The sequence below is a fragment of the Megachile rotundata genome, chromosome 6, assembly GCF_050947335.1.
Source record: "Megachile rotundata isolate GNS110a chromosome 6, iyMegRotu1, whole genome shotgun sequence".
In the NCBI taxonomy this organism is placed as follows: domain Eukaryota; kingdom Metazoa; phylum Arthropoda; class Insecta; order Hymenoptera; family Megachilidae; genus Megachile; species Megachile rotundata.
The window spans coordinates 7,444,730-7,459,458 of record NC_134988.1 but is presented as its reverse complement, the minus strand read 5'-3'; the positions used below and the strand labels follow the sequence as shown (position 1 = coordinate 7,459,458).

At 30.1% G+C, this 14,729-nt stretch overlaps 1 protein-coding gene across 4 annotated transcripts in view; it reads right to left on the bottom strand.

The window, feature by feature from the left end:
• Positions 1-14,729, bottom strand: part of LOC100880537 (uncharacterized) — a 56,000-nt gene that overhangs the window by 38,068 nt on the left and 3,203 nt on the right. Inside the window, exon 1 of one of the 4 annotated variants that reach the window (XM_076532503.1) lies at positions 3,960-4,351. The exons of 2 other annotated variants lie outside the window; for them this stretch is intronic. In XM_076532503.1, the coding sequence (XP_076388618.1) occupies positions 3,960-4,011 (52 nt within the window). In that variant the 5' untranslated portion in view covers positions 4,012-4,351. Of the gene's footprint in view, positions 1-3,959; positions 4,352-14,729 lie in introns of those variants that run through there. One more of the 4 variants, XM_012290633.2, reaches the window with a different exon arrangement.

Sequence of the window (14,729 nt, the reverse complement as noted above, 5' to 3'; positions counted from 1 at the left end):
AGAAGAAGTGACATGCTACAAGATAATAGAATTCTATTCTTTGATACAACTCACAGGTAGTCCATAACATTTGGATGACTATTTTCACTGATCTTTGAAAAACCAATTGACATGCATTTCCTAATAAAGTGATATGCAACAATATAATATTCTTGGCTTATATAACTGACAATTTACTCATTTCTTATTAGGTATGTCTATGTTCAGCAAATGTTTATACTGTTTATCTTTTTATGAATATCCCAATTTTAAACTGATATGCCTCACACTGTAAAGTGACATGCCACAACATAAATGTTTACCAATCAAAAGTTACTTTCCACAAAAAATATTGAAAAAATATAAATGTAATCACTTCTCAAAAATGTTTAATCCTGACATGCAATTAATGTCACTGCCATAAAATCATGTCAGACAATCCGTGCTCTAAAACCCATACGACATGCAGCAATCTGGTATGAACTGTTACTCGCTAATAATATAACAGTTAATGAGATTTTAATTATTTATAAAAGCAGAAAAAGATCTTTTCTCGTATTGTTGATGAGTAACAACCATTGTAAGACAATAAAAGAATGCTAGTACAAACGTTACATTCATCATTGTGGTTTAATAGCATGTATGAATTAAGTACTCTAGTATAATCATTCAATTAATTGTCGTGAAAGAGAAGCAGGAACGAAAGATGAAAGGAAGATAAAGGAATAAGAGGGCTCAGAAGAAACGGGAAGTTTGTCACGAACGAGCGGAAGAATGTAATTAGTTGGGAAGATCGTATTCATGTTGTAGCTGAAAACTGCATAACAGAGGAGTACGCGATACTGAATGAAACGTGAGAAATACGAGCAGTTGTCGTTTTACTATGAGAACCGATTGCGATCGTTCAACGTAGGAAAGGCATTTTCATGAATCGTTTTTCGCATACAATGTATGCAGTCTAATCTTCGAATCTGCGACAATTTTTCTAATAGAACACAATGAAACGCCTTATGAAACAATTTGATCGTGTTACACGAGCCCGTTTGAAAGTAAATGACATAAATTCTTTTCCGATATTGATAAATTTCTTTTTGTATATGTACAGGTTTGATTTGAAATTTTAAACTTCAAAATTTCTTATGTAAATGTACAAATTTTAATCTCTTCAGTGGTGTAATGATTTTAAAATTCCCGCCCTTTTGTTTAATATTTAAGTCAGAGAGAATAAGTTTCTTTCATAAACGTATCATTTATTTTAAATTCAAACCTGTTATTTAAATATTTTGTATACATATGTAAAAGTAGTAATGTTATTCAAAACATTATGGTGTGATTACATGTTTCAAATTCAAATTGATTCCCGCCCTTTTATGCTTTGAAGAGATTAATATTAAAATCAGGAAAAATAAATTTTAAATTTTAATTTCAATGTCAACAGTTTATGAATGCTGTATACATATGTAGATTTAATCTTATTTTCAGTACTATGTAATTATTTTAAATTGGAATAGATTCCCGCCCTTTTGTGTTTTAAAGAGTATTAGTATTCAAATAGAAAATAAGATAAAAAATTTAAAATACTTATGTTCTAAGTGTAAAATTATATGAATATGTGAAAATATTAGTATTGCAAAGCTTTGGTAGTTTTATTTTTAAAATTCTCGCCTAATATATGAGTAGCACAAATATTTTAGTAATTGACTTTTAATTTTGAGAATTTGAAAACAAACCTAACCAATAAATTTAACTAAATACCATTTTCTTGACCGTAAAAGTAAAAAGATGTCTTTGAGGTTAGGTCAAAGAAAAAAAGAAGTCTAAGCCTGCGATAATTAAAAATGTGAATCGATTTACAGCAGTGCTGTAAATTTTACAGTATTATAACATGAAAATGGATTTCCACGCTTAAATACGCATATGCACATACGTTATACGTTATACGTTGGGAAAACGAGTTTCTTAGCCTCGTACCAGTGAAATCGACGCTAAAGAATCATTTGCCCTTCCAAGATAGATTTATATAGAGATTAAGAGACTTATGTCCGGTTTCACCAACAAGAAGAATTATTCATCGAACAAAGATATATATAGCCGAAGAAATTTCTACAGTTCCACATAATATTTCGCCTTGAAGTAGTATATTTTAACGATAGTAATCAAACCGCGATTGTTGGAACGTTTGATCTGTTACAAAGATTATATTTTTACAACATTAAATTCACAAATATATAATTCTCAAGGTGTTTATATTATATATATATTGAATTTCAAAGTTGTATCACAAGATGGACGCTTGAGATTTCAAAATGGCGTTCATCGTTTTTTAGGTTAGTTTCGAATAATTTATATAATACGGTTTATGTTACTAAATTATTAACTTGATAATTGTGAATTATTAATAAGTACTATCAGAATGGTTTTTAATAAAACGGAGGAAAGCTGATGTAAATAAACTGTTTACAGAGATATAATTAATATTGTAATTTTATTCAACGAGAAGTACTTTTAAGAACATCTTCTACAGAGCTATAAAGTCGTCAGATAAAATCATATTGTGTTTCACACAGATATATATCTTATGAGAAGAATATGTTCTTTCATAAGAATCTCGCGAATTTTACGCAGCCTTAATTAGTTAACTTCTTATTTAACACAAAACAGAGAGCGGATACTCTCTTTAAGATAGCTAAACAGTAGGTTTCATAAACCTTAAGCATTAACTGAACTTGCCCTCTCTATCAAGTTTATCTAAAAATTATAATCATAAAAATAAATTATCTGCATGCAAAATATTTTAATTGAATGTGAAATAGCATTTATTTAAATTTTAATTCATTTTTTTGAAAAAATGTAAGTTCACAAAATGTAAGTTTTTTTTAATAACAGAATTTAATAGAAAAACATTCATAAATGGTTTATTATATATTTTATAAAAATTGTAGTAGTCAAATATTTTGCTTTAGTAATAAAACATTAGGAATTGTAAAATATTAACGCATGACTATTAAAATATTTAAATATTTGAAATATGCAATTATACATTTTACAATTTATTTTATTTTGCAGTCAAGTTATTCAGATATTTTAGTTTTACAAAATTTATAAAATATTTATTAGAATTGTTAATATATTAACAGACTTTAATATTAAACTATTAAAATATTGAAAATTTATTATTATACATATATTCTTTTTATTATTTTTTGTTGGTTATTAGTATTTTATTATTAATTTTAATAGTTTGCTGTTAAAGCATTTAAATATAATTTATCACTATTTATTTATCTATTAATAGTATTTCACTATTCAAATATTGAAATATTTAAAATATTTTGCTTTGAGGATATTCATAAAATATTTCATAAATTTATTAACATGATAACATATTTAAATATAGCAAATTTACTGTTACTCATTTTTCTATTATAAAATACTAAAATAGTTAAAGCTTCCTGTTTCTAACATTTTTCTATATATTTAAAAAATAATTTATTATTATTTATTGTTCTGTTTACTATTTACAATATTTTGGGATGAAAGTTTTGAAATACTTTAAATTTACCATTTATTTATTTATATTTTATATTTCTACAAGTAAGTATATTTTATAATATACTTTATATTATATTTTATAATTTGTTATAATACTTAACTATCAAGTTATTGCAATATCACAAATTTCCCATTACATAAATCACAATTTATAATATTCCATCACAAAAATATTCTGTTACTTCACAAGTTCCGTCGTTCCAATTAGAAGAATTTATTTGAAGCAGAAGAACTTGATAAAAAACTATAAATTAGAAAGGATGAAACCGTAACTGCAATTCAATTAAAACGCGTTTACAAGAATTTACAGTTACAATAACTCGATCCTATTTAATAATATACTTTACTTTTAAAGCTTAACTCTTGCCCAAATAGTCTCGAATTTCACCGTACACTCGATCCCCCGAACAAGAAAATAAAAAACAAACCTTGTGCGAGCAAAGCAACGATGACAAAAAGACACACAGTAACTCTCTCCATGACCCAGAAATCTTCTCCGTTCAACAGTTCTGTTCCCGAAACGAGATTCAACAAAAAAATTCTCTTCAACAACACTTCGACCCGTGCGAAATATTCCTAATCCAACAAAACGGTGCACTGATCGTCATTCAAATTCACCGGCCGTACCGCCAGATTCACGTCATTTCGCGGTTCGATCCGGAAGTCCTGCAAAACCGAATGAAAACCGGAACCGAATACGCGCGGCGACGATTTCTTCTTTGACGAAGAAGCAGGTGTCGTGTTGGATACACGAATTCAAAGTCGACCAAAGTGAAACGATCTTTCCTGAAGACTGAAGTGCTTACTCCTTGGCAGGAAGTCGTCCAGGTGTTCTGTCCCCCTCCATAGCCGAGCTCTTCTCTACCACCTCTCCGATCAAACCGACGTGCTGGTTGCCATCGAGAACGAGGCTGACTCGTTTTCATGCAAATTCATATTTACTTCGAAATTAATAAGGGAGAAACATTCGGTAATTAAATAAAATTCGTCAAAATTTTCGTTCGTAACCTTTCAAATGACATAACCATATTGTCACATTTTATACATTGAAATTTAAAAATTTTATACATTCATTCATACATACATTCACAGAAGTTGCAAAGAAAATAATAATGTGATGTAAAGATAAAAATATACAAACGGTAGGTATAAGTGTCACTGTACTTAATCGTACACTCACCGTTTAAAATGACGTGGGTTGATCTGAGAGACAGCTGAATGACTCAATCTGTATTTCAATCACAGTGTATCCATCATTGACCTTTTTGTCCGAAGAGAAAGGGATTCGATGCTAATACTTCCCTTAATGCTGTGAAGCCGGCGGAAATTTTCGCGGGAACGTGATGTCACGATACTTTTCTCGCACGTAATGATAAAGGATAAGAAACGCGTGTATGAGAACGACGTCAGCGCTCCGAGCGACGGCGCACATGGTATTAAAATTGAATTCAAGTTCTCAAGAGTATAGTTTGAAGTGACTCTTCTTCTTTCCTTACGTGTGCCTTCGGTATTTAGGCCAACTTTTGATACGCGTCCTGAAGTCGTAGGATGACTGAGACTGCGATGTCATGGCGTCGTGAGACGCGCGATTGTAAACAGATTTTAGTCCATTCATTCGAGGAGAGATATTTAACTAGTTGGTGATTGAAAATTTAGGAAATTGTGAATTTTGAGATTTAGTGATCTGGAGATTTAGAAATTTGAATTGTATATATTTTTTCTCTTTCCAATGCAAGCATTTGAAAATACATAGAGAGCTATAGAGGAAATGTTCACTATCAAAATTAAAAATGAATGAATGATACAAAATATGGTATAATTACAATTGTTCATAGTATCATAATCTTATTTCAAAATATGAACGTCTCATTTGCTATCGTTCGTAATTAATATAAGATTAAAGTCTTAAGGTGACAACGTTTGACGACGTATCCGCCATGACACTTTCGACCATATTTATGGCTAAACTGTATAGAAATCAAAAGTTGATATTCTTAACAATTGAAAATTATTTATTTGGAAATTAATAATATTAATATTTATTACAAAATTATAAATTACAATAGTATACATTATATATTACTAAAATGTATACTGTGCATACTTTGAAGAAACGAACAAAATTCATTTGTTACATATTTTGTAAATAACACTCGTACTTTATACTTGTAGCTATAGAACTTAACAATAAATTTAAAAACACAATGATTGTTTAATTGCATAATTTAATTGACTTAATTATCTTGTAATATATTCTATTATATTTAATTACATTGTATAAATATATGATTTAATATTTTTATAACAAAAAACTATTTTTCCTTAACAAATGTGACTTTGAATATCTATAATAAATATATGAATACATATATTATATAATTTAAATATAATCATTCAATTTTTATTCGTATTTCGATCATAAACAATAATTGATAAACAAAAGCGTAGTTCGAACTCTCGAAACACTTTCTTACAAACTATTAAATTTCACGGCTATGATAATGATCATGTTCGAGGTGAAGGTATGAACGCATCTCATTGTTGGCGTGAAGCAGAAACAACAATTAACTTAGATATGGAAGGATGGCCATCAAGGAGTAGACAGTCCAGTTTAGGGTGTCGTGGTTCGCTGATCATCGTACCGATTCTTCCTGCTTAAACGCGATCAAAAACCTTCCTTTCATCCTTTCTTTCTCTACATTTAACAGACGAACTTACCGTTTACGAATACGTTAAAAACAAAAAACATTGAAACTACTGGAATTTAAAATAAATCATAAAAACGTAATCGTAAACCGTGACGGGGATGGTAGGAGCTTTCAATCGCTGGCAATTTTATTTCTCAAATCATCAAATCTCATATTTATAAAGTTTCTAAATTTTCAAATTTCTAAATGTCTACTTTTACAAAAATGGCGGACTTCTTAAGTTTTCCCTAGATTCTTCCTAGGCTCTAAATTATTCTCAGACTAAATAAATCTACCTAAATCTTCCTAAAGGTTCTTCCACTTAATTTCTCATTCTATCAACTTAATTTATTAACACGTTCCGTGCCACGTGTACCACCGGTGGTACACGGTAAACTTGATCGTCAGGCCACGTGTACCACCGGTGGTACACGCAGTCATATTTATTCAATGTGCTGAAAACATATATTTTATTACAAATATAATTCTGTAAACTATATTTCTACCTAAAAAATAAAGCATTATACAAGATGCAGTATAGAACAAAACACATAAGTTTATTTAATTGTTATATATACAATAATTAATAATTACATTTAATGGTGCATTTTGTTGAAGCAAGGGAGGCATAAAGACGGCTTTTTCGGGCAATCGCTGCAAAACGTTATTACTCTTATAGCTTTTTGTCTTGCTACTTCAGTACCGAATTTTTTTACATTTTTTTTATAGCAAGAAATGAAAATAAAATAATAAAAGAAAAATAATAGTAGTAATGAAGTAAATAATAGAAACTTGTTTTCCAACAGAAATAAATGAAAAACAAAAAATGTTATCTCCGTATATTTACCTACTCCTTCTTTTATTAAATAATTTATTTTATTTCTCTCGTTTTTTATTCAACAAATTCGAGTGTAGCAGATTTTTTACTAACCGAAAAGTTTCGAACTGACTGACTTTTGCACTCGAACTGATCGCAGCGCCACGTGTACCACCGGTGGTACACGATGTGATAACTGCTCTAAACAAGAGAACTACTTATGTATTGATGATATAATGAAATATTGTGTGATAATATATCGATCTTTAGTCAAAATATCAAATGGCCTGAACGACAAGTCAGGCAAAAATGGCTTGGCACGGAACGTGTTAATCTATCAACCGAACCTAACCTAGATATTTAATGTAAGCCTAACCTATTTTATAACCTAAAAATGTCAAAAAATATCACTTTGATCATAGTATAATAATGTAAGAAGAGTAAGTTGGTTTTCTGAAACAGAAGAATGTATTTTTGAACGAGGAGAATAGATCACAGTTAAGAGTATCAGTTGCAGCTGTAGTATTGTCAAGTTCAAGTAACTTTTGTCAAAAAGTAGCGGCTAACCGAGTTCCTCGTCACCTCCACGTCTCGTTTTCCTGGTGCATTCCGTGTCAGTCGTTCGAGAAGAGGTCGCGATTGGATATTCAATTAGAAACGTAATGCACGTGCACGTGACTAGCATTCGACTCATGGGGCAGCCACGAAACACTATAAATTTGTTCGAAATTCCGCCAAATTTACAAGAAACCGTAATTTTTTCTGACCTAACCTAACCTACATTTAATTCCCCTTAATACAGTACCAGGAAATTTCGAATTTTGACGAAATTTTCCCCTTTGCTGGACAGTATGACCACTTTGGTAATAATGTTCTACCAAATCATCAGTTTAATGAAACTGGTCTCTTCTAATTGAACAAATTTTGTATTTTTTTTTGTATTGTTGCCGTTTTCATTATCATGGTCATGCTATTGCTATTGTCGTTGTTATTCTCAGTGTCTTTGTCATTGTCAGTGTCAGTGTTAGTGTTATTGTCTTTGTCATTCCTATTACTACTACTATTGCTATTGGTATTGCTATTGGTATTGCTATTACTGTTGCTGTTACTGTTGCTGTTACTGTTGCTGTTACTGTTGCTATTACTGTTGCTATTACTGTTGCTGTTACTATTGTAGTTACTGTTGCTATTTATATTGTTCTTAGTATTGCTATTGACATTGACATTGACATTGACATTGACATTGACATTGACATTGACATTGACATTGACATTGACTTTATCACTGCCACTGTCATTGCTATTGCCGTTGTCATTGCCCTCATCATGTTATTGTTTTTATCATTTTCGTTGCTGTTGGCATCCTCGTTATTCTTATCGTTATCCCTTTCCTTGTCCTTCTCCTTCTTCTTGTTCTTGTCATTGCCATGTCCTTGTCCTTGTCCTTGTCCTTGTCCTTGTCCTCCTTGTTCTTGTCATTGCCATGTCCTTGTCCTAGTCCTTTTTCTTGTTCTTGTCATTGCCATTATCAAAATATTCAGAATATTACAATTACTCTATTCCCACAGTAACACACACTATAAATCTTCATAGCATAATCTCGAAAATCACAAAAAAATAAAAAATTCTTAATCCATGCGAAGCAAGGAATTGTTCTCATGAAATATGTGACATCTGACCTGACCCATATAATAATTTACCGTTCGATAATATTTTGTAATTCCATTAAAACATCGATACACCCGTCCTCGATTTCGTGTTGGAACGCTAACACACTTCAAAGTATGATACACTTTTATTTCGAACACGTGACTGACATCCAGATGCAAAACTGTGAGCCGTACTCACTCGCTCGCTTACATATACGTTGGCGGAAGTAAGTAGGTGACTCACTGTTAGCGAGTACTTTTTTAGGGCACTTTCAGCATCACGGTAATTCGACGAATCGCGTAGGACCAGATTTGGTAGAGGCTGAAATTTGGTGCGACGAAAGCTAGCGGTGTCGAGTCACTTGTTAGCAACATCGACTTCCTGACCTACATACCACGACCGCCATACAAACGTGATGCTTTCTACATAGGTGTGCAGTCGACGTATGGTTACTTGTTCATATAGCTGTACGAGACACCATCATTATCGTGCAACCACCTCGTTCGCGTCCATAATCATTCTGACATGGGAAGATGTGGCTATTGATACTATTGACACTCTTCTGCAACGTAATCAACGGTTCTTTCTGTACAATGGTAATAAATTGTTCTTTCATGGCTGCAACTTAATTGTACATTTTTTGTTACAATTTTTACAAATTTGTATATTAATCAGAACTTAATTTTGGAGGTCATTATACAAGTTTATTTAAACGAATAAAGTCTAGTTTATTTTACAATATTCTTCCTTCTGAAGTAGTAGTAGTAATAGTTTACGAGTAAGTACATAGACAGAATATAAATGAAGCGATTTTTATTTGAGAAAATATTCTTATAAAATTTGTTGTCTTCTTTCGAGTACCAAAACCTTAAAAAGTTTATAGAAATATTATAGATACATCAAGGATATATTGTAAACATATATACATATGTATATCTGTTATAGATATATACAGGGTGTTACATTTTATAAAAAAATGTATGTTCCTATTTAAAAAACCCAAGGTGACCTTGATTTTGCCAAGAGAACAAACTGTTTTCAAAATTTATTTTACTAATATCTATTGTGCACTTCATACCCTGCAAATATTGTTGTAAACTTTTTTTCGTAAGGTGGCTGCAAGTGGGAGAAAAATCATGAATAACATTACAGTCACCACCCTATATATCATACTGCTTTTAGTTTCAAATAATTGTTCACATGAGATAATTAAAATTTCATATCCACTCAATTTCATTTGCAAAAATGAAAAATGAAAAGAAAACATCAAAGCTCCAAACTGAAATTTGCAAATTTTCCAAAGTTCCAAAAGTGTAGGTAGGCTATACGCCCGTCTAAGGTCGACAACTTGAAGATTATGCTTTTGAGCCACGTATAAACAGCTTCCAAATATCAAAATCTATCAACATGTAATTTTAATATCGGAACATTCGGAAGCTCTCCTTTTTAGTATGTCTTTGGCTACGTAAAAGTAAGGTCGTCGACCGAATAGACGTCTAATCTGACCGAATCAAGTTTCTCCGTTAGTCGTCGTCTTCGTCCGTGACTATATATCGATGCCTTCTTCTTTCCTGCATATGAATCGATCGATAGGTATGTTATGTCCTCGAAATTTTTGACCATCGAAACGTTTATTCATTCCATTGCGTGCCTACGTTCGACTTATTCCGTTGAATTGATTTAATCGCTATACGACGTTGCTTCTAATACGTACTTGTGCTATTATTTATAGGATTACTGATATCTTGATGGAAGACGGTATAATTTGGTAAAAGGAATGAGGACGGAAATGTATTGGGTTCTATGAGAAACTTGTATGTTTTGTGGAAATTGTAGAGTCTCTAATCTATAATACAGCAATACTTCTTCAAAATGGAGGAAGGTGCTTTTTACAGAAAATTTGGAAATATGAAACTTAAAATTATGTATTTGGAAATCTGAAGATTGAAAATTTCTAAATTCACATATTTGAAATTTTATAATTTTATAATTTCAAGTTTACATACTTTACGCAAAAAAATGATCTTAAACTTCTTATTTAATAGAAACCTACGATTCACTTGAATGTATGTACATTCAAGTGCTCCTTTAGTTAAAGAAAAGTACACAGAAAGTAAGAAATGTCCACTATATAATTTTTCTGCCTATTTTTACATGTGCAAGGTCAACAAGTTCCTTCTTAAATTTTCTCTAAATCTTAATTATCTCTCGAGACAACCTAAATTTTCTCTAAATGTTTCCTAGTCCGTTCCTACACTCTCTATTTATAGCTCTCTGTAGACCCTCCGTGCACTTTACAATTTTCCCTAGATACTCTTATTGTTAGTATCTTATGTGAAAACACCATAAAAGTAACAAATACATATATGTATTCTAAGGATTACATTTATGCACATGTATACATGCATACACATATCTAAATGCAATTTCAAATCGCAATAATATCCAATGTATTAGCAAGAAGCCTACGTTATTGTTTGCACGTACTGTTTATGTACACATACAATACATTCTCATGAAATAGTCGCACAGCTGTATTACTCGCAGCGCTGACATGACCCCGATTTAAGCAGCTGCAAAGATTCTTCAAGGCGGTTGCTGTTCATGGAAAGTCAAAGAAACAAGATTCTAGATACAGATGTAAGTAGTTATACATATTGTTCCCCCGTTCACATGTGTACACGTGCATTTATTTTCTCACAATTTCTAGCTTTCCTGGCCTATTATCTGTCATTCTTGTGCAATTTTGATTAATTAATTGACTAACGTAAGTAATTAACGCTAATTATATATCTCGACGGGATAAATTTCGTAAATTCAATTATAGCGTGCACGCGCCATTTGAATGAAAATTTAGTAATTTTTTATGTTTTGTCCTTTATGAATAATATTATGTATGTACAAGGTGGGATAAATTGTTTATTGCTTACTTGGTTTGTTATTCCTTTCTTACTTATTTATTTATTTATTTATTTATTTATAACTTTTTATATTTAGTTATTTATTTATTTGTAACATCTTTATATTTAGTTATTTATCTATTCATGACATTTTTATATTTATTTATTTATCTGTTTTTACCTTATTTACATTTACTAATTTATTTCATGTTTATTTATTATTATTTTTTATGAAATAGTTGTGTATTTCAATCTATATTTGTTAGTTACTTGTTTATTTATTTTGTATTACTTGCTTATTACTATTTATTATTTTAATTATTGATTACATACATATTTATTACTAGATAATTTTTTTTATTTATTATTCATTTATATTTACTTATTTATTTAGTATAATATTACGTATTCATATTTATTTAACACTTACATATTTGTTGCTTTATTTAAGTTTGTTATTATGTTTACTTGTGCTTGTTATTATTTACTACTTATTATGTATTTTATGTATGTATATATGTATGTGTGTATTTTATTTTATGTATTTTTATGTATTTTAGTATATAACATATGTATTATACATTAATATTTAATACATTATATATTTAATATTTAATACAGTATATATGAAAATACATTATATATGTATTATGTATATCTTTATGTATCTTATGTACTTATTATGTATACTGTAATTTTGCTTACTTATTATTTATGTATTTACTACTTGCTTATTTAATACTTATTTATTAATTATTTATTTTCTACTTATTTATGTAGTTATATATTATCAATGTATTTATTAATTGCTTTGTTACTAATAATTATTTCACTATTCATAACTTACTTACTTCATATTTATTCAATTTATTTATTTATTATATATATTTATAAATCATAAATGTTTATTAATTACCATTATTAATTGCATAATTGTATATTAATTGTTAATTGTATACATTTATTAATTGCTTAGTTCCTACTTATTTATTTATTGTTTATTACTTATTTTTTTTTATAAGATTTCTATCTAGATCCAGAGTGAATTGCAGTTAATTTAATAGTAATATCATAATTGGAACACTTACAAACATCTTTTCTAATGATTTCTTACCCACTTCCACATTCTCGCTTTCGAATTGTCACGCGAGAACAAGCTGTTCCCTTTACGTCCGGTTGAGATACCATTATTTCCGCCTTCGACCATTTCCACAATTTCAACAATCGTCCGTCCCCTTTACAACATCGCGACGAATCTATTTCTGCAATCACCGATCCTACGAAATATTCTGTTTTTCCTATTTTGTACACCGTTAGTGTCGAATAATCAAATATTTATTTCTCGTCGACATTTTTTATCGCTTGAACTTTTGCCAACGTAACTAGAACTTTTATTTCACTTTCACCGAGGGTGAAGAGGTCAAAATTGTATCACATCTATCTTTCTCCTAATTATAAAATACTCGTTACCGTGAAACGTGTGGTAATGACGAGGGTCACACGGGTGAACTGACACATGTCATTGCTACCTTAATTGTAAACTATTCAAAAAGATTGTTTTATTCGATTGCGCAGTGACGCATGCGCATTCTACAATTCCATTATTTCTTTTTTAACATATAAAACTTTCTACTAAGATTTTTATGGTATTCTCTTTTTATAATAAAATTTATTTTCACTAAGAGAATACCTTGCTTACTTATGTAGATATAAATTTAATAAATTACAATTATCTGTCAAACAATATCGGTTGAATGAATATTGACACATTTGGCGCGAAAACATTTTCTTTCAAAATTTGTATTATCTTTACTTTAAAATGTTAGACGAAACAATTTTTAGAATATTCTTCGCACAAAAAAATTTACTTTAAATTAAAAACTTAATATATTAAATTGCTTTAGTTTAGGAGAAATTTTAATAGATTGAAATTGTATGTGAAAGATAATATTTGTCAAGTGACCATAGTGATTCTTTTGGCGGGAAAATATTCTTTTTTCAAAATCTCCAGTAATATTTCATCTTTACAATAGGAAACGATTTATGTGTTAACGGTGTACACATTATAAAATAATCTTGGATACTAATTAACATCCCTATTTCATAAGATAACATCCTGTGAAGTTCCTCTAAACTTCAGTCGTGATAAATCGATTGTTTCGCCGACTGTATGACATATGGCGCCGCTCCACGCTGCTTTGTTAAAGCCACATGTCCTCATAAGTTCGTATTACTTGATTAAAATTGTACTGAATTATGACCATTAATAATTCCAATTACCACACATACCAATAAATAATTAGAAAAATTGGAAAACATTACTTAAAAAAAAGGACGCTGCTGGAAAACTTTATATACAATATAACCTTAATTTTAATAATACGTAATAATTTATTATTAAAATTGTAAAATTGTCATGAAATACATTTTTATATAATGTAAAAAATATAGTAACTATAGTTTATTAGTACTTTCTCTTGTTCCCTGTAGTTTTGATGTGAACCTTCCGCGAAAAGAAAAAAAGCGGGAATTTATTGAAATTTAAAATAGTTATATCAAAACGCTGAAAAAAAGGAAAAGGAAAACGCTGAACAAAAATTCTGTCGTTTAGAAACAATTTTCTGTATTATAATACGAAGCAAGTGATAAAATATTCTCAAGCAAAATATTATGCTACTTTCCGAAAAGAAATAATTAAGATTAAAAAGATTTGTGTTTTTAAAATGAATACAATCAGCGATGTCAATTACTGCGAGTAAGTAATAAGCTGAAGTTATGTAATGCTTGGCTATATAGCGAATGGTGATATAATTTGGTTGCGTGCTGATATAACACAAAACTATACAACGCGTGGCGATATAATGCGAGGTTTTACAACGCGTGGAGATAAAACTTGAAAATATACAACGTGGTGATAGAATGCAAGGTTATACAACGAATGGCGATAAAAGGCGAAATTACACGACGAGTGGCGATATAATGCGAGGTTATATAATGCGTGAAGATAAAAAGCACAACTATACAACGTTTGGGAAGAGGAAGCGAAGTTCTACAACGAATGGTGATAAAACGTGAAATTACACAATGCGTGGCGATATAATGCGTGGCAATATAATGCAAGGTTATGTAATGCGTGAAGATCAA